Raw genomic sequence first — 27,315 nt, 5'->3', positions numbered from 1 at the left:
AGGCCTCCGACCGCAAGGCATGACAGAGGGTAGTGCGTACGGCCCAGTACATCACTGGGGCCAAGCTTCCTGCCATCAGGTGGTGTCAGAGGAAGGCCCTAAAAATTGTCAGACTCCAGTCACCCTAGTCATATATTGTTCTCTCTGCTACAGCACGACAAGTGGTACCGGAGCGCCAAGTCTAGGTCCAAAAGGCAGAAATACCTTGTTTACATAAGTATTCAGACCCTTTACTATGAGACTCAAAATTGCGCTCTGGTGCATCCTGATTCCATTGAACATCCATGAGATGTTTCTACATTTTGATTGGAGTCCACCTGTGGTAAATTCAATACATTGGACATGATTTGGAAAGGCACACACCTGACTATATAAGGTCCCACAGTTGACAGTGCATGTCAGCGCATAAACCAAGCCATGAGGTCAAAGGAATTGTCCTTAGAGGTCCGACACAGGATTGTGTCGAGGCACAGATCTGGGGAAAGGCTACCAAAACATTCTGCAGCATTGAAGGTCCCCAAAAAACACAGCGGCCTCAATCATTCTTAAATGGAAGATGTTTGGAACAACCAAAAGTCTTCCAAGAGCTGGCTGCCCGGCCAAACTGAGCAATCGGGGGAGAAGGGCCTTGGTCAGGGAGGTGACCAAGAATCCGATGGTCACTCTGACAGAGCTCTAGAGTTCCTCTATGGAGATGGGAAAACCTTCCAGAATGACAACCATCACTGCAGCACTCCACCAATCAGGCCTTTATGTTGGAGTGGCTCGATGGAAACCATTCCTCAGTAAAAGGCACATGACAGCCAACTTGGAGTTTGCCAAAAGGCACCTAAAGACTCAAACCATGAGAAACAAGATTCTCTGGTCTGATAAACCCAAGATTGAACTCTTTGGCCTGAATGCCAAGCATACGTCTGGAGGACACCTGCCACCATCCCTACGGTGAAGCATGGTGGTGGCAGCATGCTGTGGGGATGTTTTTCAGCGGCAGAGACTGGGAGACTAGTCAGGATCGAGGCAAAGATGAACAGAGCAATGTACAGAGAGATCCTTGATGAAAACCTGCTCCAGGGCGCTCAGGACCTCAGACTGGGGCGACGGTTCACCTTCGAACAGGACAACAACCCTAAGCACACAGCCAAGAAAACACAGGAGTGGCTTTGTTTGTCTCTGAATGTCATTGAGTGGCCCAGCCAGAGCCCGATCGAACATCTCTGGATAGACTTGAAAATCGCTGTGCAACAACGCTCCCCATTCAACCTGACTGAGCTTGAGAGGATCTGCAGAGAAGAATGGAACTGAGTAAACGGTTTGAATACTTATGTAAATACGTTTTTTAAATTTGTTTTTTATTGCAAAAATGTCTAAAAACCTGTTTTCGCTTCGTCATTATGGGTTATTGTGTTAGATTGATGAGAAAAAATAAATAATTGAATCCATCTTAGAATAAGGCTGTAACGTAACAAAATGTGGAAAAGGAGAAGGGGTCTGAATACTGCACAGAATGCACACCTATATATGAATATATATTCCTCTCCATCCTGTCCCCCTCAGTCAATCTAGGGCGGATATTGGAGTTAAATTGAAAGCGAGCATCCTTTAAGAGTGGGTTCAGATAGGACCCAGTTATAATCTGGAAAGACGAGCCCTGGGAGACGTGACGTTCCTCTACATCCACCCAGCCCCATGAGTACGGGCCACTGACCTGTGACAGCCAGCGCCACATCGATTTAAAGAGAGAGCGGGAAGGAAGGAGAGACATAGAAGAGAGAAGAGATACACAGGATAATTCATCATTCTTTTTCTTTCTCTCTTTTTGACGGGCGCACATCAGAAGAACGGAGAACACTCATTTTGAGTATCCTACACACACAGAGAGAAAATGGACAGGGAACTGGGATGGGACTGATGGAAAATGTGTCCTTCGGGAGACCTGCAGATTTGTTTCATAATACACTTCTACGAAGCTGGATGGTATTACGAAGCTTTACTTATGAGACATCACAGTAATAAACCACAACCAGTGCATGTAAATCACTGAGTGAATGATTATCTCTTGGCCCCGCCCTGACCCTAAAGACAGAACTGGACATTTTATTATCTTAGAGTCCACCTTACTGGGCACAGATGCCAGTTCAACATCTATTTTTGATTTACATTTGGTTGAGTTGTCAACTTATGTGAATTCAACATGAAATCAACAAAAAAAAAGTTACCATGTCATTTGGATTTAGGTTCAAAGTTGGGTAAAAAAAAAAAAAAAGACAACATTCCCTTACGTTGATGACTTTTTGCAAATCCAATCATTTCCCCACGCTGATTCAACGTCATCGTTTTTGTTGAAATGACGTGGAATCAACATTGATTCAACCAGATTTTGCCCATTGGAACCTGTGATCGCACAGAGGTCAGTCATGCCCAAAACCTTGGAAATCAGCAGGTGGAGACCATGATATTGACATTGACCCTGGCCTAGTTGAATGCTAACAATGGATCGGTTGGTTGGTAAATGCACCCGTACTGTAAGTAAGAAATAAACAAAAACAAACAGACAAACAAATAAATAAAACTGGTCAAAATTGGTTTGTCTTTTGCCATTGAGCCCCAGTGGAATGCAAAGACAGTTGGGGCACAAGCCCATGAATTATAAAGAAAGGCAACATGGGGAACCAGGGTGCTAATGCCTGGTGAATGAGGGTCTCTAACACACATACACACACACACACACACACACACACACACACACACACACACACACACACACGTCAGAGCTCCTCATCAGGAGGTGCTCACTGGGGTGTCTATTAGGATATCAAATCTGTTTCAAATGATGCCACTGGATAACGACAACAGTTTGTATGAAGGGAGTGAATGTGGGTAAGATGAAATCCGTGACAGGTAGGCCTCCACCTTAAAGAAGATAAGCAGCTGTGGTGAAATCAAATGCTGTGAAAAGATGTTATAATAGACTTGAACTTTACTGTATGGAGTGCCGTATACCTAATGAATCATTCTACACTAATAGAAATTACCTTGCCTAAATACTTTTTGCCAGAACATATTTTATCAAAATGTTTAAATAATTCACTTTTTAATTTGATACTTTCACCAACTAAAGCTGAAAATGTACTGCATTTTAGTTATCAGCCACAACAACCACACAGATAGACTATGCATGGCTTATTTTATCAAAAATGTTTGATTAAATATGTTATGAAATTACCACCAATGTCTGAAGCTGTGTTTTCAGCCAACTCTGATATTTGGAGAAAAAAAAAATGATACTCAAAAGAGGAAGTACAAAAGCAAATAGGGCTTTGAAGATAGAAAGCCCTAAATGTCATCCGGCTGCTTTGAAGCTGCCAGGCTTCTTTGTTTTTTTCCACTTGTAGCTCACAAAAACACTGGCAAAGCAGACTGACTGCCTGCCTGCCACCGCTTTCAGGGGACACTTTACTCTGGCTGGCTCCGTCATTAAGGCAATAACCCACAAAACTGACAAGGCTGAACCCATATTGACCAACTCCCTTTGATCTGAACAGACCAACTGTGTGGTTGATAACACACTATTGATAGTTGAGAACACTATTCAGTTGTTTTCTTGTGAGCATTACCAGATTCCTGGATTTCGGAACCATGATGGTCTTGAATAATAAATCAAACATACACCTGTATTCTCTACAGGGTAACATACATACACATGTTTATGACACAAGCGAAGGCTTCATAATGGTTTTGTTGGGCCAATTCAAAACATGTTGCAATATGGGTGTCAGAGGCTACCTAACGCAAACATGTAGAAAACCTTGCACAAAGCTGATTAATAAAAGCTTTGTCTTCCTTCTATCATAATCAAGGACTTGATCATTTTCAGTCATCCTCTTGAGGTTGGAAAATAGGTTGATATACAGCAGGTAGAAGAGGGTGAGAAGGATGAGAAGAAGGAGAAGACAGGGGAAAAGAGGACAGGAGAGAGGAAGGTATGGGAGAGGTTCTGCCTATCTAAACTCTGACGTGTTCTAGCAGCAGAACATGTTGCAAGATCTGGGAACCAGCTCTACGGGCGTTCACTGTGTGGTTGGGATGGATCGATGCTGTTCTCTGCCTGCCTGATCCTCTACGAGGAGCGCTGTCTGAGATAACCTAGAGAAATCAGGCTAAAAATAGACACTTACAAACAAATACAGTGCAATCGGAAAGTATTCAGAAAGGTGTTTCCATTGATCATCCTTGAGATGTTTCTACAACTTAATTGGAGTCCACCTGTGGTAAATTCAATTGATTGTATATGGTTTGGAAAAGCACCCACCTATCTATATAAGGTCCCACAGTTGAAATTGCATGTCAGAGCAAAAACCAAGCCATGAGGTTGAATGAATTGTCCGTAGAGCTCCGAGACAGGATTGTGTCGAGGCACAGATCTGGGGAAGTGTACCAAAACATTTATGCAGCATTGAAGTTTCCCATGAACACAGTGGCCTCCATTATTCTTAACTGGAAGAAGTTTAGAACCACCAAGACTCTTCCTAGAGCTGGCCGCTCAGCCAAACTGAGCAATTGGGGGAGAACCATGGTCAGGGAGGTGACCAAGAACCCAATGAGAAACAAGATTCTCTGGTCAGATGAAACCAAGATTGAACTCTTTGGCCTGAATGCCAAGTTTCACATCTGGAGGAAACCTGGCACCATTCCAACGGTGAAGCATGGTGGTGGCATCATCATGCCTTTGGAATGTTTTTCAGCGGCAGGGACTGGGAGACTAGTCTGGATCAAGGGAAAGATGAACCGAGAAATGTACAGAGAGATACTTGATGAAAACCTGCTCCAGAGTGCCCAGGACTTCAAACTGGGGAAGGTTAACCTTCCAACAGGAAAACAACCCTAAGCCCACAGCCAAGACAATGCAGGAGTGGCTTCGGGACAAGTCTCTGAATGTCCTTGAGTAGCCCACCCAGAGCCAAGACTTGAACCCGATCGAACATCGGAGAGACTTGAAAATATCTGTGCAGCAACATTCCCCAACCAACCTGAAAGAGCTTGAGAGGATCTTCAGAGAAGAATGGGAGAAATTCCCCAAATTTAGGTAGATGACTTTGCAGTGTTGTCTAGGGCTGTGGCGTTCATGAAATCTTGTTAGACTGTGATGGTCAAGTAAATAACTGCCGGTGTCACGGTAATTGATCATAATTAACAAACACATTTAGCATCTCCTGGCTTCCACGCATAGCCAACAAGTCACTGATGCAGACCTTTGGAACATCTATCTATGTAATATAGCCTACACCAACACAATAAATCCATTTTTTTCCCCAGACAGGTCTAAAGAAACATGATATGAAGAAAATGTTGTTTATTTCAGATGAACAGAATAGCACACTCTGAGTTGTCCTTATGCGCAGACTGTACACACTTCATCAGTCTCTCTCATTCACAATTTAACAAGCACTTGATAATGCCTCAAATTTCCCAGTTTGTGTGGGCGTAATGCCCCCGAAAAAATCCATGCCTTTTGCGGCCAGTGGCTGTTGTGCCCTTGGGCTGAAAATAATTATTAAAATTCCCTTCTCCAGGCTGCATGCCAAAGCACCTCACACTCACATGGCTCTCAGTCACGTGATCAGGTCTTTCTCACAGGCTACAAGTGAAGACAGACACATCGGGAACGCAGCTGCACGCGTCTTTATCCAATTCCGTGGCGCATATTGAAGATATTGGAAGAACTGTCCACATTTACTTTTCGTCAGCCAACAAGATGAGCAGGCCTAACGGACAGCAAATGTACTAGCCTATGTCAATCTACTATCCCCAATAGTACAAAAGTTGACCTATTCTATTCTGTGTGAGAAATAAATATTTCAAACAAAGTCTGGTCAGTTGTGGGAAGCAATAGTTCCCAAATTAATACAACCACTAGCATTAAAAAAAACTGTTTTAAGCAATAAACCTGATGCAACAAATCAGAATGTTTAGCTTAAAATGTTGATAAACCATTAGGCTATTTCTTCACATTACAAGCCCAGCAATGAGCACACAGCAGTAAGCTATAAGCACAAATGTTCCATTAGCAGGAAAACACCATTCTCAAAAGTGACCACAAATGCAATTATGCATGTAATTCTTTTAGTATAAAGGTTTATTTTTTAACTTGAAAATCACGCACTGCGTACAGTATGTATGCCAGTTAGGCTCTACACCCGTTGTAAAGCCGATTAATGCGCTTCATTTTAAGAAGTCATTTGGCCACTTTAGTTGTGATACAAACCTTATCAAAACATATAGGCCTATGGGCTAGGCTACATGAGGTGTGCGACTATGCAAAAAAAAAGGCATGGCTGCATCATTCACAAGTGACACATGGTGGCCCACACACAAACAAAGTACAAATGACTGCCGTTCTTTGCAAGAGGACCATTCTGTCATGTGTATGTGTGCTTGGTATGGAAAGTCGCATGTGTTCACGCACGTATGCTCCTTTCCTCTCTCCTGGAGAAGGCTCACTGGCGGAGAGGGGGATGGAGGGATGAACGGATGGAGAGGGGAAACAGAAAGGAGAAAGCGCTGCCCAGCATGGGGCTCCATGGCTGGGAGGGGCCAGGTCCACCAGTGTCCAGAAGCTTACTCTTCAGAGGGTCTCCGGAGTGGGTCACCACAGCGAGAGGTCAGGCCTGTGTGCCGTCAGCCCAGGACTGAGCAGAGATGTCAGGGCCTACATTCATAAAGCGTCTCAGAGTAGGAGTGCTGATCTAGGGTCAGGTCCCCCCGTCCATTTTACCTAATTCATTATGATCCAAAAGGCAAAACTGATCCTAGATCTCACTCCTACTAAGATGCTTTATTAATACGGGCCCTGATCTCTGGAGGATCTAAAAGAATGGATGAATATGTTGAGTGCATCGGCCTACACTGGTATCAACATGAGTCTGAACACAAACAAGATACTGTATGACACTCACTTGGCATTGCAAATGTATCTAGACCTTGTGGCTGTTGGGCTAGATGTGTTCAAAACCTCACCTATTTATCAAACTCAGACAACACATCAATTAAATTGGGATATGCGGCACAGCGGTGGAGTGTGGGGGATACCATTATCTTCGTTCCAAAACGTCATGCTTTGACACGCCTCACACTTTAAAGCTGTGGAACATTTTATTCTTGATTCATTTCTCCTTGTTTGGATGTTTTCAATGAAACAATACATCTTAAATGTATGTTTACCAACTGAAGTTCTCCCTTGGTGTGGGAAAAGGTTTGGTCTTTTCCAATTTACTTTTCGTTTTTCACTCCCATTAATCTCCCATGCTCCCTGATTGTTTCCTTTCGTCCACTTCAGAATCACATTAAATTATTCATGGCTTTTTCCCCCCGCATATACCTTGGAGATGGAATTAGCAAACAAACAATGCCAGAGACACTAATCCCTGTCTACAGAGAAATATCCTCTAATACACTAGAGCTCAGGCCGGCTGTTGACAGGCGCCTGTTACTGTCTTTAACTTCCCCGACCGACACAGAGCTGTTTACACAATAAACGTGTTCACAGAACGACCCAACACCACTGTGGAACACATACACCGTCAGAGTAGAATAATACATGGTTGAATTTGTGTGTGTGCGTGAGTGCATGTGTGCACGTGCGTGTACTTTACTGTACAGGAGCCGAAACACAGATGATATGTACAACTTCTTTCCTCCCCACGTCTTGCCTTCTCTCCTCTTCTTGTCTCTTGTCATGCGCAGAGCCAGGTCTGAAGGAGGCTTGTTTGCCTGTTCTCGTTCCATAAAGCCCGCACACAGACGGAGGGAGGCAGGGGACAGTACAAAGCCTGTGTCTGAACACATGATGTTCTCGCACTGTTCTAATGGAAGTCATAGCATGCGCCCCAAATGGCATCCGAATCCCGATGTCTTGCATACCTCACTGGGCACATGGATACAACTTAATGTGTTAACATTGTGATTGATACAACAGCACGACTAAATTACCTGGATTGCAGTCACTCGAGATGACATTAAAGTACATGGTGCAAGAGATCCACGCCCATTTGAGATTCTGTGCAGGTTATTCTAGCAATTGTGAGGATTTCCACAGACCTGCAACCCGGAACACGCATGCTTTCCATGATTACATACGAAGACATGTATTGTTACAGTAACCCAAACATGTGGCCATGGATATGTTACTCATTTTAAGGTAAAATACTGTTATATTAGTGTATCAAATAGCCTTAACATTAGACTTATAGCCTTAGCCTTAAATAGCCTTAACATTAGACTATTTACTTTTTTGTTTTACAAAAGTCATATTGAATTGTGTTTAGTTTACAGCACAGCCAAATGTCAAAATGTATAAAAAAGATCTCTCTACTGCTTGGATAGTTCAATCTGAGTCACTGGCGTAATCCTATTTTTGGTTGAGATAGAGGCGTGAATCCAACATAATTTGTTAAGTTGTCGACAAGTTAATAGGTTATTTACCGTATGACAAAAGTTATAATGAATTGTGTTTTGTTGTCAACACAACCAAATGTCAACTTTTGAAGGAAATGTACAGTGCATTCGGAAACTATTCAGACCCCTTGACTTTTTCCCCATTTGTTTAAGTTACAGCCTTATTCTAAAAACAAAATCCTCATCAATCGACACACAATACTCCATAATGACATAGCGAAAACCGTTTTTTAGACATTTTTGCAAATTTATGAAAAATAACAAAAATAAATACCTTATTTACATAAGTATTCAGACCCTTCCCTATGAGACTCAAAATTGAGCTCAGGTGCATCCTGTTTCGATTGATCATCCTTGAGTTGTTTCTACAACTTGATTGGAGTCCACCTGTGGTAAATCCAATTGATTGGATATGATTTGGAAAGGCACACACCTGTCTATATAAGGTCCCACAGTTGACAGTGCATGTCAGAGTAAAAACCAAGCCATATGAGGTAGAAGGAATTGTCCGTAGAGATCCGAGACAGGATTGTGTCGAGGCACAGATCTGGGGAAGGCTACCAAAAAAATTGCAGCATTGAAGGTCCCCAAGAACACAGTGGCCTCCATCATTCTTAAATGGAAGAAGTTTGGAAACCCCAAGACTCTTACTAGAGCTGGCCAAACTGAGCAATCGGGGGAGAAGGGCCTTGGTCAGGGAGGTGACCAAGAACCCGATGGTCACTCTGACAGAGCTCCAGAGTTCCTCTTTGGGAGAACATTCCAGAAGGACAACCATCTCTGCAGCACTCCACCAATCAGGCCTTTATGGTAGAGTGGCTCGACGGAAGCCATTCATCAGTAAAAGGCACATGACAGCCCGCTTGGAGTTTGTTAAAAGGTACCTAAAGACTCTTAGACCATGAGAAATAATATTCTTTGGTCTGATGAAACCAAGATTGAACTCTTTGGCCTGAATTCCAAACTTCAAGTCTGGTGGAAACCTGGCACCATCACTATGGTAAACATGGTGGTGGCAGCATCGTGCAGTGGGGATGTTTTTCAGAGGCAGGGACTGGGAGACTAGTCAGGATCGAGGGAAAGAAAAATGGAGCAAAGTACATGAGATCCTTATGTAAATGTGATTTCAGTTTTTTGCATTAATTTGCAAAAATATCTAAAAACCTGTTTTTGCTTTGTTATTATGGGGTATTGTGTGTAGACTGATTAAATTGTGCGTGATGGACAACTAAGTGTAGGGTGCGAGATGCGAATGAAAGGTGGGGAGAGAGTGAGAGAGGGTGGAGGAGGAGGCCTGACTTGAAGCGCTGGGCATCTTGTTATGACATGCATTATCTGAATTAGGCCCACAGAATTAATGCTACTGAGGAGTGGCTTCTATCAAGGAACTTTTAATGTTTTTTAACTTCCAAGAGTTGGACCAGAGTTAGCTCGCTAACAAGCTTGTGTGTGCAGACCGGCACCAGAATAAAATAACATCTTACATTTTTGTAGTTAATAAATCCAATATGAAACGTGATAACTATAGTATCCGTAACTAGCATAAAACAAGTGAATCCATTATTCTCTAATTAAAAATCTCTCCTTAATTTCTGAATCATGCTTGCAAAGTCATTAGGCTACAGTAGCCTATGTTTTAGCGGGGGAAGGGGAACATTGTCTACACTCGAACACACACTGGCAAAGATTTTCATCTGGCAGGCAAACACTGGAATAAGTTTCTGAGTGACAGAGTGAGGGCTTTCGCCTTGGTGCTTTTTGTTTGTGGAACGAAAAAAAATGCCCGGAACATAAAATAATGTTAATACCGGATCTCATATTTTTTAAATAATGGTTCTGTTTCGGTTTCTGATTCTGTTCCTCTAAATATTTAGTTATTTTCCTGTTTTGGTTCTGTTCCCTGAACCGGTTCCAACCCCCACTTTAAATACAGTTTGATTAGATTTAATCCTATTCTATAACTTTTATTTTTGGTTGAGATGGAGAAGTGAATTCAACATATTTATTATTACCTCTTAGATTCCATTTGAAATCAACCAAAGGTTAAAACCCTAGGCCTATACAATGTCTTCAGAAAATATTCACACCCCTTAACTTTTTTGCACATTTCGTTGTATTACAGCCTAAATTTAAAATGAATTAAATTCAATTTTTTTTACCCCATCATGTCAAAGTGGAATATTTTTTTTACATTTCTTTTTTACAAATAAATTACAAATGAAGAGCTGAAATGTTGTGAGTCAATAAGTATTCAACCCTTTTGTCATGGCAAACCTAAATAAGTTCAGGAGTAAAAATTTGCTTAATAAGTCACGTAATAAGTCGCATGGACTCACTCTGTGTGCAATAATAGAGTTTAACATTATTTTTGAATGACTACCTCATCTTTGTACACCACACATACAATTATTTGTAAGGTCCCTCAGTCGAACAGTGAATTTCAAGCACAGATTCAACCACAGAGACATGGGAGGTTTTCCAATGCCACACAAAGAAGGGCACCTATTGGTAGATGGGTAGAAATAAGAAAGCAGATGTTGAATATTCATTTGAGCCTGGTGAAGTTATTAATTACACTTTGGATGGTGTATCAATACATACAGTCACTACAAAGATACAGGTGTCCTTCCTAACTCAGTTGCTGAAGAGGAAGGAAACCACTCAGGGATTTCACCATGAGGTCGATGGTGACTTTAAAACAGTTATAGAGTGTAATGGCTGTGATAGGAGAAAACTGAAGAGGGATCAACAACATTGTAGTTGCTCTAATTGACAGATTGAAAATAAGGAAGCCTGTACAGAATAAAAATATATCCATTCTGAATTCAGGCTGTACCAAAACAAAATGTGGAATAAGTCAAGGGGTATTAATACTTTCTGAAGGCACAGTATGTCTATTTTTAGTTGAATCCTGGGCTGAATTTAAACAATAGCTGTTGATAACTTCCCAAAATGCTTTACAGGCCTAAATAGGATAATTGATTATTGATATTGTTAAATTTCATTAGCTCTGTTGAGCCTACCTTTCGTTAGCAACACTGAACAAAAATATAAAACGCAACATGCAACAATTTGACTGAGTTACAGTTCAGTTTTGTGGGACAAAACTGCATCTTTTAGATTGTCCTTTTATAGTACCCAGCACAAGGTGCACCTGTGTAATGATCATGCTGTTTAATCAGCTTCTTGATATGCTACACCTGTCAGGTGGATGGATTACCTTGACAAAGGATAAATGCTCACTAACAGGAATGTAAACAAATTCGTGCACCACACATTTGAGCAAAATAAGCTTTCTGGGCGAATGGAACATTTCTAGGAATATTCTATTTCAGTTCATAAAACATGGGACCAACACTTTACATGTTGCGTTTATATTTTTGTTCAGTATATAATTTCTAAATATTTTTTCTCACGATGGACATTGGTAATTGTCAGTGACAAATATCTAAGCAGGGCTTGGTTAAAACCCTGGATGGGGGATCGAATGGATAGCTGTAGATATGTCAACTCTCCAGTATGAGGTGCTGCCCAGACTATTGTTTTTTTCTCCTAGTGAATATTACGTTTTATACAAGATTCGTCTATGTTGAAAATTGGTTACCATGATGACATAATCATTTGGTTAAAATGTTACCCTCAAAACAAGAGTTGATTACTTTTTTTCAAATCAAATGTATTTTACACATAGATTGCACGTCACAATACGTTGACAAATTACGCTGAAACAACATTGATTTAACCAGTTTGTGCCCAGTGGGTAGAGTCTATTATCAAATGGATTCTCAATTCAGTCTGGATACCAGGGAGATGACACCTCACCAAACGTACATGGCTTTAATATCAGCTGAGGGTCTTTACAGTTCTCTAAAATAAAGACCTTTAATATATACATTGTAGGTACTGCAAGTCTACAATATGTAGTCATTAAAGTGTACTGGATATGAAGGTTAGCATGGTGGCCTTAAATGAAGATATCCCTCTAGTGGTGTGGGGGCTGTGCTTTGGCAAAGTGGGTGGGGTTATATCCTGCCTGTTTGGCCCTGTTCGGGGGCATCATCAGATGGGGCCACAGTGTCTCCCGACCACTCCTGTCTCAGACTCCAGTATTTATGCTGCAGTAGTTTGTGTCGGGGGCTAGGGTCAGTCTGTTATATCTGGAGTATTTCTCCTGTCTTATCCTGTGTCCTGTGAATTTAAGTATGCTCTCTCTAATTCTCTCTTTCTTTCTCGCTCTCTCTGGGAGGACCTGAGCCATAGGACCATGCCTCAGGACTACCTGGCACGATGACTCCTTGCTGTCCCCAGTCCACCTGGCCGTGCTGCTGCTCCAGTTTCAACTGTTCTGCCTGCGGCTATGGAATTCTGACCTGTTCACCGGACGTGCTACCTGTCCCAGACCTGCTGTTTTCAACTCTCTAGAGATAGCAGGAGCAGTAGAGATACTCTCAATGATTGGCTATGAAAAGCCAACTGACATTTACTCCTGAGGTGCTGACTTGTTGCACCCTCGACAACTACTGTGATTATTATTATTTGACCATGCTGGTCATTTATGAACATTTGAACATCTTGGCCATGTTCTGTTATAATCTCCACCCGGCACAGCCAGAAGAGGACTGGCCACCCCTCATAGCCTGGTTCCTCTCTAGGTTTCTTCCTAGGTTTTGGCCTTTCTAGGGAGTTTTTCCTAGCCACTGTGCTTCTCTACCTGCATTGCTTGCTGTTTGGGGTTTTAGGCTGGGATTCTGTAGAGCACTTTGATATATCAGCTGATGTAAGAAGGGCTATAGAAATTAATTTGATTTGAAATGTGAGAATAGACTTAAACCCATTGCCCGTATTCACAAAGAGTCTCAGAGTAGGAGTGCTGATCGAGGATCCATTAAGCCCATTAGATCAAGATTAATAAGACTTTATGGACAGCGAGGGACCTGATCGTAGATCTGCCCTCCTACTCTAAGACACTTTATGGTTAATGGTGGGATCAATGTTCCCTTTTCTCAGTGCGAAGCAAAGGACACACATTTGAAGTTTCTCTTCTGACTCACAAAACCATGCATATGTTAGCCTGCAGCTAATGGATGTGAGCACATACACAATGCTCTAAACTGGTTGTGACTCAATCCTGAGACAGATATTACGGCAATCACAATGTATGAATGGGAAATGGAGAAGTGAAATGTGTCTTATCGAGTAACCGTCAACTGCTGGTGCTGTGTGTGTGTGTGTCTCCTGGAAGAGGTGATGCATGAGGGCCTTTGAGCGATGCCTGGACTGACAGGTGGCGATGAAATGGTAGAGAGGACTACACACACACACCCTGCCAGGGGCACTGATGGAGAGGAGAGCGAGGAAGACTTTGATCCCCGCACCAAGGCCACTCAAATGGAGAGTCAATGATGAGGAGAGGAAAAAGATGCAGCGACAGAGAGAGAGAGACAGAGAGAGAGAGAGAGAGAAGTGCTCTCTAACCTCTGTGCTCATTGATACAGATGTTGAAGCATGAACACACAGGGAATCCGTCATCCGACAGTCTGACTGAGACAACCTGCAGGACAAACATCTACAAGGGATTTATTAACATACTGTGACATATACAGATGTAGGATCTCAATCTGATCACTCTTTTGTTGCTGAGAACTTTCCTGCACGGCAGGAAATGCAAACTTGTAGTGTATTTGAGTTTTAAAAAGGCTTCTGTAATTTTGACTGAAGTTTTGTAAAACATATCTTTCAGAGCCAACAAACCAGACTGACATGCAGTCATTGAAAACTTCTTTGCAGAATTCAATATAAATGGGGGAAATTGGTACCATTTCATTACAGATTAAATGGTCTTGATCGCTCTTTTGTTGCTGAGAATTTTGCTGCATCACAGGAAATACAGATGAGCTTTGTGATTGACATAAATTCACTGAAAACCCGCACTAAACACAGTTATATTAACAGTATTGTACTTTTCATGTAGTATAATTTTGGTCAGCTAATAGCCTAACCACTGATGAAGCAACATTATGGACTAAATGTTCAAATCCTGTTGCTGCAGAATTATTTTGCTGAGACAATACAGATCTTAATTTGATCACTCTTTTGTTGATAATTTGCAAATTTGTGTATTCAAGGTTTAAAAAGGCTTCTAAAGTTAGTAATTCCCACTTTAAAATGTCAGACTTGATTTGCCCTATCGTAAAATGTACCAACCACTACAGAAAATATCCATTAATTATAATAATTCACATTTTTGGTTGCTGCAGGATTATTTTCCTGCTGTAGCAAACTGGCTCTAATTAAGATCCTACATCTGTACTGGTCAAATTAAGATCCTACATCTGTATGACTGCCACAGCAGCGTAAGGTAACAACACCTTGCTATAAATACAAGTTACTACTGTAAAGTCAACACGATAACATGCACCTCACAAGAATATATTTGTTTCCATTGCTTAAAAACTCCACACATACCTTTTCCAAGCATCTCAAAACACATTCCCTTTGATCTGTATACACACACACACACACACACACACACACACACACATCCATTTCTCCAGCCTTAACTGTTAGTGTCTGGGTGAGGGAGAGGGACTCAGGAAGCTAAACCCCATTACTCTGTGTGAAGAGCCCAGGTAATTATGTCTGGCATTTTGACAAGTGCTTGTCGGACTGAAGGTCAGTTCTGTCTGCATTGGTGATCTATGCTAATCTGCTCAGCTGGAGAGAAGAGGGAGACCAGCATTCTATGGTGTGGCTGTTATATACCTCATGGATATACAAAACAACGAACACGTACACTGAGTGTACAAAACATTAGGAACACCTTCCTAATATTGAGTTGCACCCCCTTTTGCCCTCAGAACAGCCTCAATTCGTTGGGGCATGGACTCTACAAGGCGTCGAAAGCATTCCACAGGGATGCTGGCCCATGAGGACTCCAATTGTTCCCCCACAATTGTGTGAAGTTGGCTGGATGTAATTTGGTTGGTGGACCATTCTTGATACACATGGAATCTGTTGAGTGTGAAAAATCCAGCAGCATTGCAGATCTTGACACACTCAAACCAGTGCGCCTGGCACCTACAACTATATCCCGTTCAAAGGCACTTAGCCCATTCACCCTCTGAATAGCACATATAAACAATCCATGTCTCAATTGTCTCAAGGCCTAGAAATCCTTCTTTAACCTGCCTCCTCCCCTTCATGTATACTGATTTAAGTGAATTTAACAGGTGACCTCAATAAGGGATCATAGCTTTCACCTAGATTCACCTGTTCAGTCTGTCATGGAAAGAGCAGGTGTTCCTAATGTTGTCTACACTGAGTGCAGACATTCTATCTCCATCTGTGATCTACGCTAATCTGATAAACTGGGGAAATTGGGTCGAATTTGAACCCATACTTGTAGCGGTCAGGGCATAAGATTAACACCTGCCACCCGCCAGATGCGGGTAGATTTAGGTATTGGCAGGTAAGAATGTCTACTTCCCCAGTTACGTTGGCGGGTGGTCAATTTGCAGGGTCCTGACAGGGCGAGCGTTTCATTCGCATTTGTGAATAAAAGTAGTCAAAAGTCAAGTATGAGCATATGTGTGAGTTGCAATTTTTTGTAGAAAAATGCTGAATTCGCTGTTTAAAAAAAAAAAAAATTCTGTTTTGTTTCATAGCTGCTAATCACACAAAGAAATATGAATCCTACATCCCACCTTGCGCAGCAACAGCTTTGCGCAATGTGAGTGAAGCGCCGATAAGATTCATTTTTGGAGGCGCTGGCACAGGCATAAAAGTTGGTCAAATTTACTCAAGTCAGCAAAGTGAGACTTTGTCCTCGTGTTTCTTGGCTATTTACATCGGGTTTTTTTTTTTCACAATCTGGGTTGTTTTTCAATGTTAGTTTGAATCTGCTGCTTCAACTGATAGCAAAGAGACACTGTAGGCGGCTACTACTAGTCACGTCCCAAAGACGCACATGACACGAATCAAGTGGCCCCGTTACCATAGTAACCCCCCACCCTTAAAAAGGGCAGCTGAATATTTGGTCTCATTTGATATTTTGGTTCAAATAAAACATCTAATTAAATTGAGCAATATACCACATTACTTCTTACCAATACATTTCTTCTTTTGGAAACATTACAAAGCATGGTCATTAGTTTTATGAAATTATGGTGAAAAATTATTTTTGCTGGTAAAAAAATCTGAGTGGCTAGTAGATTTTTTAATCTACTTGCCACAGTGGCTCGTGAAACACAGTTAATTTTAGGCCCTAGCAGCGGTACATAATACATGTGTTTCTAGAGGCAGCGGTATAGACTACTACACAAACCCAGGCCACAGACATTCTATATCTATGTTCAAAACACAGTTTCCCTGTTTCCATTGATGCTTCTCTGTAAGTCTATGTGTATGTGTGCGAGAGGATATATCTCCCTGACTGAGGGGAAGGCAGTGTCTCAGTCTCTCTACATTCAAATTAGATAATATCTATCTCCTTTCCCCTTGGCTGCATCTCCCCAGCTCTTTCTCACCATCTTCCTCTCCTCATCCTCTCTCTCTGTGTCCCAGGGGTGACAGCAGTGTGTCAGGGCTCTGCTCCTGGCTGCTCCAGATGGCCCCGGCTGCTGGCCCCTGTAGGTCCAGAGGCCCCCAGCTCTTTGACCAGGACTGTGGTTCTCACGGCCTGGGGGCCCGGGCACGCTGCTGGGCCTGGCCTCTGGGGCCTCTGGGGTCGACCAGCCGTGACAGCCCAGACAAAGGGGTGTCCCTCATCCCACCGCCCACCAGCCTACACATCTTCCCGAACAGCCACCCATCCTTGACCACAGAGTGTGGACAGTGTGTCCAGATCACTGTCTAAGCTTCATAAAAGGGGGCATTTTGATATGTTACTGGTCGGAAGACTCAGCACAAGTACTGTTTACTTCACCAGAAACACATACCTTAAAGAAAATAACAGGCCGTCATACTCATGCGTGATGTTACTGTCAAGAAGAGGTCTTCGTTGCTACGTTTGCCAATAGAATACAGTGAAGCAGTCTGTCCAGCCATAATGTGCAAAAGACTTTCAAATTGCATGGCGTGTTTCCTCTTAATGATAGCATGACAGATGTTTTGTAAAGATGAAGTAATATCACATTAGCATCATAATTGCATATCTAATGAAATAAATCTGTCCAAGAAGATGGAAGATAATACAAATGGCCTCCTAACAGCGCAGGGTGTAAAAAAACACCATTTCAAATGATTTCAAGTGATCACGTGATCCAATGTGAAGTTAATTTAATAACATGTGACAACATGTAAAACAACATATGATAACACGAAACTAAACATGTGAAAACATGTGACCACATGTGAAGTGTTCCAAAAAGACATTTTCACATGATTTCACATATGACATTTCACCTGAAAATGTCACATGAAAATTCTTCCATGTAAAATCATGTGTTTTTTTCTATAAAGGGAGGCATTTTCATCACAATATAAATCCCCCCAAACCCCCTGGAAAAAAAACATGAATTTTGGGATGTTTCAGAAAGGCATGTAAATGTGTATAACACTGTATGAATGATATTGGTCCACATAGAGCAATTGCTCTAAGGAAACACAAAACAACCAATGCATGTTTCCACCTACCCGGTTACTGTACACAGAGGAAAAAACAGAAGGAGAAAATGAGAGAGGGATTAAATTTCTCATGGCTAAAGAAACGTTGGTTAGTAGTGAGCGTAACACATTTTGACAGAACCAATTTCCCATGTGAAGGTGATTTACATGTTTGCCGATCAGTCTGAAGCACACAGCTTTTCACCACATTCAGAACCTCATTCTATGAGAGCGAGAGAGAGAACGAAGGAGCAAAAAGCAAGAGTGTCTTTAATGACAAATTGCAACATTGTTTTTTTTACAGCTTGGTCAGCTCTTCATCAAAACTTGAATAAATAATTTCCCTTGCAAATGATTCTCACTCACACACAAACACACACACTAGCCTAGTTTCTTTTATTATAAAGCAGCCGCCTTCTCTTTTGTTTTCTAGCCGTGCGGGGGTTTAGTGAGCACAGGTCATTGTCCGCCTGTTTTCCAGTTGAGCAAAACACAAGAGCTCCTAGTAGCTCCTACCTTCACTAAATACAGTGAGACCTCCCATCATGATTTTCACTTCTTATTCTACCCGTAACAACCCACAGCCAAAAGATGGCAATGCTTTCATTGAGATATCAAATCTCCTCTTTATACTGTCCATGTGCATCCCAAATGGAACCATAATCCCTTTCTAGTGCACTACTAACATCTTACATATGAGTGAAGATGTTTGGGTGTTTAAAAAAAAATCTGTCTACTAGTAGTGCACTATATAGGGAATAGGGTGCCATTTCGGGTGCACACCATGCTTTTCAATGGGATCTCTCGCTATAAGAAGGATTTTCAATGGGACCTTTCTCTCCCTATGGCTTTTCTATGAAATATGGCTCATTCCACAAAATGGGTGCCTTATGGAAAGCAAACTTAAGAAATGTAAAATGTTTAACTTTAAAATATCTCTTCTTTCAACATTCAATTGGATGGAGGGTATTTTTAGACTATGGAAAAACACCTTTTTCCATCTCAGGCATCTGTACCACACTGTGTGTCAACCCTGTTACGGACACTTATTTAACTGCCTAACTAATATTTATACAGAACAAAATATAAATGCAACATGTAAAGTGTTGGCCCCATGTTTCATGAACTGAAATAAAAGTTCCCAGAAATCTTCTATACGCACAAAAAGCTTATTTCTCTCAATTTCTTTACATCTCTGTTAGTGATAATTTATCCTTTGCCAAGATAATCCATCCACCTGACAGGTGTGGCATATCAAGAAGCTGATTAAACAGCATGATCGTTAAACAGGTGCACCTTATGCTGGGGACAATAAAAGGCCACTCTAAAATGTGCAGTTTTGTCACACAACACAATGTTACAGATGTCTCAAGTTTTGAAGGCGAGTGTCCACCATTGAATGTTCATTTCTCTACCATAAGCCGTCCAACAGGCCTCACAACCGCAGACCACGTGTAACCACGCCAGCCCAGGACTTTCACATCCGGTCTCTTCACCTGCTGAATCGTCTGAGACCAGCCACCCGGACAGCTGATGAAACGGAGGAGTATTTCTGTCAGTAATAAAGCACTTTTGTGCTGAAAAACTCATTCGGATTGACTGGGCCTGGCTCCCAAGTGGGTGAGCTAAGCCCTTCCAGGCCCACCCATATCTGCACCCCTGCCCAGTCATGTGCAATCCATAGATTAGGGCCTAATGAATTTATTTCAATTGACTGATGTCCTTCTATGAACTGTAACTCAGTAAAATCATTGAAATTGTTGCATATTGGTTTTCTATGTTTTGTTCTGCATAAAAGCATGTTTGAGATAAATCCAAAATGTTCTCATTGATCAAATATCCTTTGTACAAATAAACTCACATATAATATCAAACTAATAAAGTTGACGTTGGCCCTCTAACAGAGTTGAGGTTCCAGGTGATCATCGGCCATTACTCTTCATGTGGTGTAGAGCATGGGGCCACATGGTGTTCATGAAATGAGGAATTATTCCGCAAAAAAGGCATCCATTTCGTGGAAACACTCACATATCAAAACAGATCTAGTAGACACATATCAAAACAACTCCCAGACATCTTCACTCACATGTTAAATGTAACACTTTATCATGACTGCATAGGGAGTGTACGTTGTACTGATAAACCTTACTCAATATAAAATGTCATAACATGTGGACAGAGACATTTTTTGAATGAATAGGGCCCCAGTTGCAAGTTTAAGATTTTCACAAAGACATAGGAAAAATGTATTCATTCAAATTGAGCTATCATTGACACAGGCCTATTCTCCAATCCTAATCATTGTGTTCTTGTTCTGGCCATTTCCACCAATATTGCTTTATTGTCAACAGAATGCTTTTTCAAGAAAAATACTCACTATAGAGCTAAACTAAAGAAACACCTTACAATTCCTCCATTTATTTTCCACAAACCTGGAAACCAGTCAATGGTTAACACACAATGAGCCCAAGGGTTTGACGAGTGTGTGTGTGTGTGTGTGTGCGCGCGACGAGTTCATCAGGCGGCCATGTTGTTCATGCACTGGCAAACAGAGGTCAAATGTAACCCAGGATTACCCAGGAGGCAGAGTGTTATTCAGTTTCTGTTTCACATTCAACACAGAGAATATTCATTTTGTTTCTGAAGTACCGGCAAGAGATGGCTTTGAAATCATGAAAAATTATCATATCACATTGGTCACTGTACCGCAGTTGTCCTTGATCTTTGAGTGTTTTATAGTTGTAAAACATTCAGGAAAACAATTTATAATAATGCAGGATAATAGTTATGTGTTTGACTTCTGTATACAAACTGAATGTTTCTTATTCTACGTATATGAATCTTTATACACAACTTTATACTACAGTATATTATGGTAAATGTGTAAACGTTGTAATAGATTTCTCTGTAAATCTACGGCTTTCCTGTAAATCTACGGCTTTCCTGAAAATCTACGGCTTTCCTGTAAATCTACAGCTTTCCTGTAAATCTACGGCTTTCCTGTAAATCTACGGCTTTCCTGTAAATCTACGGCTTTCCTGTAAATCTACGGCTTTCCTGAAAATCTACGGCTTTCCTGTAAATCTACGGCTTTCCTGTAAATCTACGGCTTTCCTGTAAATCTACGGCTTTCCTGAAAATCTACGGCTTTCCTGTAAATCTACAGCTTTCCTGTAAATCTACGGCTTTCCTGTAAATCTACGGCTTTCCTGTAAATCTACGGCTTTCCTGTAAATCTACATGTATACATGCCCTATTAAATTTCCCAACTGAAACCTTGTAAGGGGGATATCTAAGTATTCCTCCTGACAGGCAAATCTCGGTCAGTCATTGGTATTCTGGTCAGCTGGATTCATAATTCATCAATAGCAGTCAGGCTGCTGATAATGTTGACTTAACATTTGGTCTGGCATTTCGCTGCAGTCATTAGGTCTCCCACCACGGTGCCTAATCAACACTCAAATCACTCCACATAGACAGACGCACGAATGAGCACGCACACAGAAACACACACACAGGCATGTAGGCACAAGCATTCAGGCACGTACACACACACAAAGAAAGTATCTCAACCTAGTACCAATGGACGTACCCATAGGGGTCCACAGCACTAGAACCATGGAATAACTGTTATTCTGGTGCTTGCACAATCCCAGCTTCAAAACCTGTAACACCAACCATTCCAAACACATTTTCATCATCTTCCAGCCATCTTTATGTCTCAAATCATATCACATCACACCCCAATCCGCAAAACCCCTTCTACCTATTTCATACACTCTTAGAATAAAAAGGTTCCAAAGGGGTTCTTTGTGGAGGGATAGGGTTCTACCAAGGACTATTTTGATCAGAAGGACCCTTTCTGGAAGACAAGGGTTCTTTGTAAAGCAAAGGGTTCTACCTAGAACCTTTAATATCATAGGAACCGTTTTTGGAAGAACGGGCTCTTTGATGATTCTTTGGAAGGCAAGAAGGATTCTTTGGGAGGCAAGAAAGGTTCTACATACAACCATATATAATATTTCCCAGCATGCTCTTTTGCAGTGAGATTTTTTGAATTGTGTGTTGTACTGTAATATCTGTGTTTTTTTGCATTGATTGGTTGATTAATTTTATGCTACACAAATATAAATAATATACAGTTTTCTAAACTAATCCAATCTGTTAGTAATTGGATTTATTTCACCCGTTGCTGAGATGGTTGTTTCAGTTTAGATGATTGAGGTAGTCTCAGTATTTAACCTTCCATACACTGCCAGTCATTCTTAATGCAGGTTGCAGGTGATTAAAAATGCCACTTGTTCGATAGCCTAACTCCGTATTACAATTCACTTGCAAGCCAGCATAATGTGGCCTGTAAACCAGGAGATTCCTAACACCACTGTGTTAGGGTATAACTAGGCCCATATAAACCCAGCAAAAAAAGAAACGCCCTCTCACTGTCAACTGCGTTTATTTTCAGCAAACTTAACATGTGTAAATATTTGTATGAACATAGATTCAACAACTGAGACAAACTGAACAAGTTCCACAGACATGTGACTAACAGAAATTGAATAATGTGTCCCTGAACGAGGGGGGGTACAAAATCAAAAGTAACAGTCAGTATCTGGTGTGGCCACCAGCTACATTAAGTACTGCAGTGCATCTCCTCCTCATGGACTGCACCAGATTTGCCAGTTCTTGCTGTGAGATGTTACCCCACTCTTCCACCAAGGCACCTGTAAGTTTCTGGGGGGAATGGCCCTAGCCCTCACCCTCCGATCCAACAGGTCCCAGACGTGCTCAATGGGATTGAGATCCGAGCTCTTCGCTGGCCATGGCAGAACACTGACATTCCTATCTTGCAGGAAATCACGCACAGAATGAGCAGTATGGCTGGTGGCATTGTCATGCTGGAGAGTCCTGTCAAGATGAGCCTGCAGGAAGGGTACCACATGAGGGAGGAGGATGTCTTCCCTGTAACGCACAGCGTTGAGAATGCCTGCAATAACAAAAGGTTCAGTCCGATGATGTCCGACCATCACCCCTGGTGAGACAAAACCGCGACTCGTCAGTGAAGAGCACTTTTTGGCAGTCCTGTCTGGTCCAGCGACGGTGGGTTTGTGCCTATAGGCGACGTGGTTGCCGGTGATGTCTCGTGAAGAACTGCCTTACAACAGGCCTACAAGCCCTCAGTCCAGCCTCTCTCAGCCTATTGTAGACAGTCTGAGCACTGATGGAGGGATTGTGCGTTCCTAGTGTAACTCGAGCAGTTGTTGTTGCCATCCTGTACCTGTCCCGCAGATGTGATGTTCGGATGTACTGATCCTGTGCAGGTGTTGTGCTACATGGTCTGCCACTGCGAGGACGAACAGCTGTCCGTCCTGTCTCCCTGTAGTGCTGTCTTAGGCGTCTCACAGTACGGACATTGCAATTTATTGCCCTGGCTACATCTGCAGTCTTCATGCCTCCTTGCAGAATGACTAAGGCATGTTCACACAGATGAGCAGGGGCCCTGGGCATCTTTCTTTTTGTGTTTTTCAGAGTCAGTAGAAAGGCCTCTTTAGTATCCTACGTTTTCATAACTGTGACCTTAATTGCCTACCGTCTGTAAGCTGTTAGTGTCTTAATGACCGTTCCACGGTTGCATGTTCATTAATTGTTTATGGTTCATTGAACAAACATGGGAAACAGTGTTTAAACCCTTTACAATGAAGATCTGTGAAGTTATCTGGATTTTTTTAACGAATTATCTTTGAAAGACAGGGTTCTGAAAAGGGATGTTTCTTTTTTTGCTGAGTTTATATGTAATGTATTGTCATAAATAATGACATTTGAAAGGCTAATAAGGCTGGTGGAACTGTTCATAGGAAGAACCCTCCAAAGATAAAAAAAAAAAAGAGTTCTCAGTAGAACCCTTCATAGATGGTTCTAGGTAGATCCCTTCATAGATGGTTCTAGGTAGATCCCTTCATAGAGGATTTTAGGTAGAACCATATACAGGGGGTTCTTTTAAGAACCCTACATAGAGGGTTCGAGATAGAACCCTCTGCAAAGGGTTCTACCTAGCACCAAAAAGGGTTTCGCTATGGGGACAAACCGAAGAAGCCTGTATGGTTCTACTTAGCACCTTTTTTCCCCCCTAAGAGTGTAGTGTTGTTGTAGCATCTCTGTAAATGGATAGGACAGAAACAAACCCCCATAAACCACCCTATAATACAACAGGAGTAGAGTGGTGCCAAATTCCTCTCAATGGAACAGCAGCACATTTCAGCCAATAAAAAAAGGCTCCATGAGGTTTGTGCTAGTGTTGTTACTGTTGTTGTTCCAACCCCGGTGTTATTGACTGTTGGACTGTTGCTCTCTGCTTCGCAAAGTCAATTCCAATCGAAGCAAGGGCGACACCCTCCCGTGTTGTCCCAAGCTCAGACAATGCCAGCGTTGTGTTGTGGTGCGGTGCAGGAGCGGTGCATACTGAAATATCAAATCCTATTTTTTTCTCTCTCGCCATGACACCTTTCTATCAGACCACATCTGGCTATACGAAGACTAGCTTGTCTGAGAGTCACACTCTCCGTCCCAAATGGCACCCTACGCCCTATATAGTGGACTACTTTTGACTAGAGCCCTAATACTAAGCCTATGGGCCCTGGTCAAAAGTAGGGCATTAAATGGGGAATCGGCTGCCATTTGGGATGCAAACTATGTATCTCAGTAGGAACAGCAGTGTGTCCAGCTTGTTATCCTGTGTGAAAATGATCCTCATTGGTCATTACACCATGTTAATAATCTTATAGACATGGGCTTGTCCGGACTAGAAGGACACTGTGATACCTATCCTATCAAGCGCGGTGGATCTGAGACTCTCATTTACTCAAACAGAGAGAACATGACAAAATGGTGTGTAGGTGGTGGAAATTAAATCCAGTATAATGGAGGTCATTGGCACGATGTGGTTCTTTCTATTTAAATGTGCTGAGTTAGAAATGTAGCTAATCATTTCTACTTGCTGTGTGGGTTTGTGTGCTGCATGGGTAGAGCACACAAACCCTGTGTGTCTCATTGTTTGTGTGTGCTGTGTGACTGTCAGTGTACATGTGCATGAATTGTATGTTTTATTTGACCTTTATTTAACTAGGCAAGTCAGTTAAGGGAAAAAAAATGTGGGCCTACCCCCCCTTTGTTCGGGGACACATTATTCAATAAATGATGATCGGTCATGATAATGGTGGGTGGATCTTGGGGGATATGGGTTGGTGTAACTGTGAGAATGGTCCTACCTGCAACGTGAGCCACATCTGCAGTGCTAACATTGTGAGGGTTGGTGCCCACCCTGAAGGTTACAGCTGGACCCAGCACTCTGGAAGACAGAAGAAAAAGAGACAAAATTAGCAACACCCCAAACTCAATACCCTTCAATTGAACCGCAGTCCGAGGTAGAAAGAGAGGAATAGAGACGAGTCGAGAAAGACAGAGAAACTCCCTGAGAGCTTCAGCGACCAACGAGCTTCAAAATCAACTCGCACCTTTCATAGCGGACATGGACACAGACAATGGAAGGGGGGGGTTGTTTTCTCTTTGTTTGAATTTGAACAAAACACCAAAAACATGGAACTGTGGCCCTGTATTGCAGCTGAGAACCTTGTTTGCTTTTCATCTCTGGCTACCAGTCTGTCCAGGGCCAGGAACAGACCTTTTAGGGGGTATATGCTCAAAACACAAACCGCGGTAACAGACTCATTGAAGAATTACTACTGTGATCGTTTAGTAACATAAAATCAATAGATGGCCACATCTTATAGAGTAGAGGAACTGCTGATTTGGCCTCGTTTTTTGGCTTGCTCCTCAAGAAATGCTGGCGGCCATGACAGAAGCCAAACGTGAGTTGGCTTGGGGTTGTGGTTTGATGTGTGTATTTCTTGGGTGTGTGCTTGTCACCACCAAGACACACCCATCTGTCAGAACCTTGCCTGCAGCTGTTTTCCCCCACTCAATCACAACATTCAAACCTCCTGCAGGTCGAGTTCAATAACTACAGGCAAATGTATGGTGAGATGCCGGAGGAAGCTTTGAATAGGTCAGTAGCCTACAGAGTAATGTGAGAAGAATACAATATCTACATAAATTCAGAAGTTGCAAACGAAGTGTTATGATCACTTTTAAATGTATTAACAGGTCAATGTAGAATAAACAACCCTTTACATAATACCATAGAAGCAGTGTTCTGCTAATATAACAATGTACACCTTTCATCATTATTCCCAGCTGATACAGATACTGCGCCTATCGGCATTGCCTGGTGGTAATGGGGCTACCTTGGAAAACATGTCGGGGCGATCATACCCTCCTTTCTGGTGTCCCGTATTCAACAGGAGTTGATCCTGGTGCGGAATAAACAGGGTTTCTCCCACAATTCATTAACAGAAAAAGACAACATAAGTAAAAGTTGTGTCAAGTACAATTTTAATGCTGAGTGCAAGATCTCTCTCCATTTAGAGACATCAGTATCAAGCCCGTCTGTCAGTCAGGACTCACATCATCTTGCAAGTCTCCAAGTGCTTGTTCCATAGATGCATCTGTGAACACATACACAGTTGCTGTTCTATTACCAACGGCAGTTAGGATAGGTGATATTTGACAAACAAAAATATACTATGTTGAAGTTTGAAGAGGTCAGACTAAACCTACCTAATTCTGGGCAACCCCATCGACGACCGTTGGTGAGCAGGCAAGAGGTGAGGCTGGAGGTGAGGTCCTCGCCAGAGCCCAATTGATGGGCATGGCAGCATAGATCAGTTCCTGACCCCTCATCAAAGACACTGGTCTGTCACACACAAACACGGAGCACTGATTACATTATCAATGGTGGTCATGATTAGCGTAGTGGAACCAACCTGATCGCTGCATTCACCTTTCAATTTCACTTCAGATATCATGTGTGAAGTGAATAGAATGTTAAACGCAGTGATCAGGCTGGTTCCACCAGGCTAGGTTATGAAGGTGAATTGGGACAAAACTCTCAACTGTTTTGACCTTTGAACAGGTCAAATGTCACCAACCTAATTCAAGTGTCCTCCCTGTTCCATGTATAGGAATGCTCACGGCGAAGTCATGTCTGCGTGATGCTGAGAGTCCCCTTGCTGGTCTTCTCCATGTTGCAGGTTCGGCTGCAAACTGGACATCTCTCAAACAACTGCAGCAGCTAATCTGAATAAACAATGTACTTCCTGGTCGAAACATTGTAAGTAAACAACCAAATGTTCAAGGACTCGAAGATTA

At 42.1% G+C, this 27,315-nt stretch overlaps 1 protein-coding gene across 1 annotated transcript in view; it reads right to left on the bottom strand.

Annotated features, from left to right (window-relative positions):
* Positions 1 to 27,315, bottom strand: part of ptprn2 (protein tyrosine phosphatase receptor type N2) — a 259,239-nt gene that overhangs the window by 127,197 nt on the left and 104,727 nt on the right. The window contains exon 10 of the mRNA XM_024393119.2: positions 25,317 to 25,396. Coding sequence (XP_024248887.1) covers positions 25,317 to 25,396 — 80 coding nt within the window. The remainder of the gene's footprint in view (positions 1 to 25,316; positions 25,397 to 27,315) is intronic.

Source organism: Oncorhynchus tshawytscha, linkage group LG29, assembly GCF_018296145.1.
Source record: "Oncorhynchus tshawytscha isolate Ot180627B linkage group LG29, Otsh_v2.0, whole genome shotgun sequence".
In the NCBI taxonomy this organism is placed as follows: Eukaryota; Metazoa; Chordata; class Actinopteri; order Salmoniformes; family Salmonidae; genus Oncorhynchus; species Oncorhynchus tshawytscha.
Note: the sequence above shows the minus strand (reverse complement) of the source record. Positions and strands in the feature narration are given on the sequence as shown.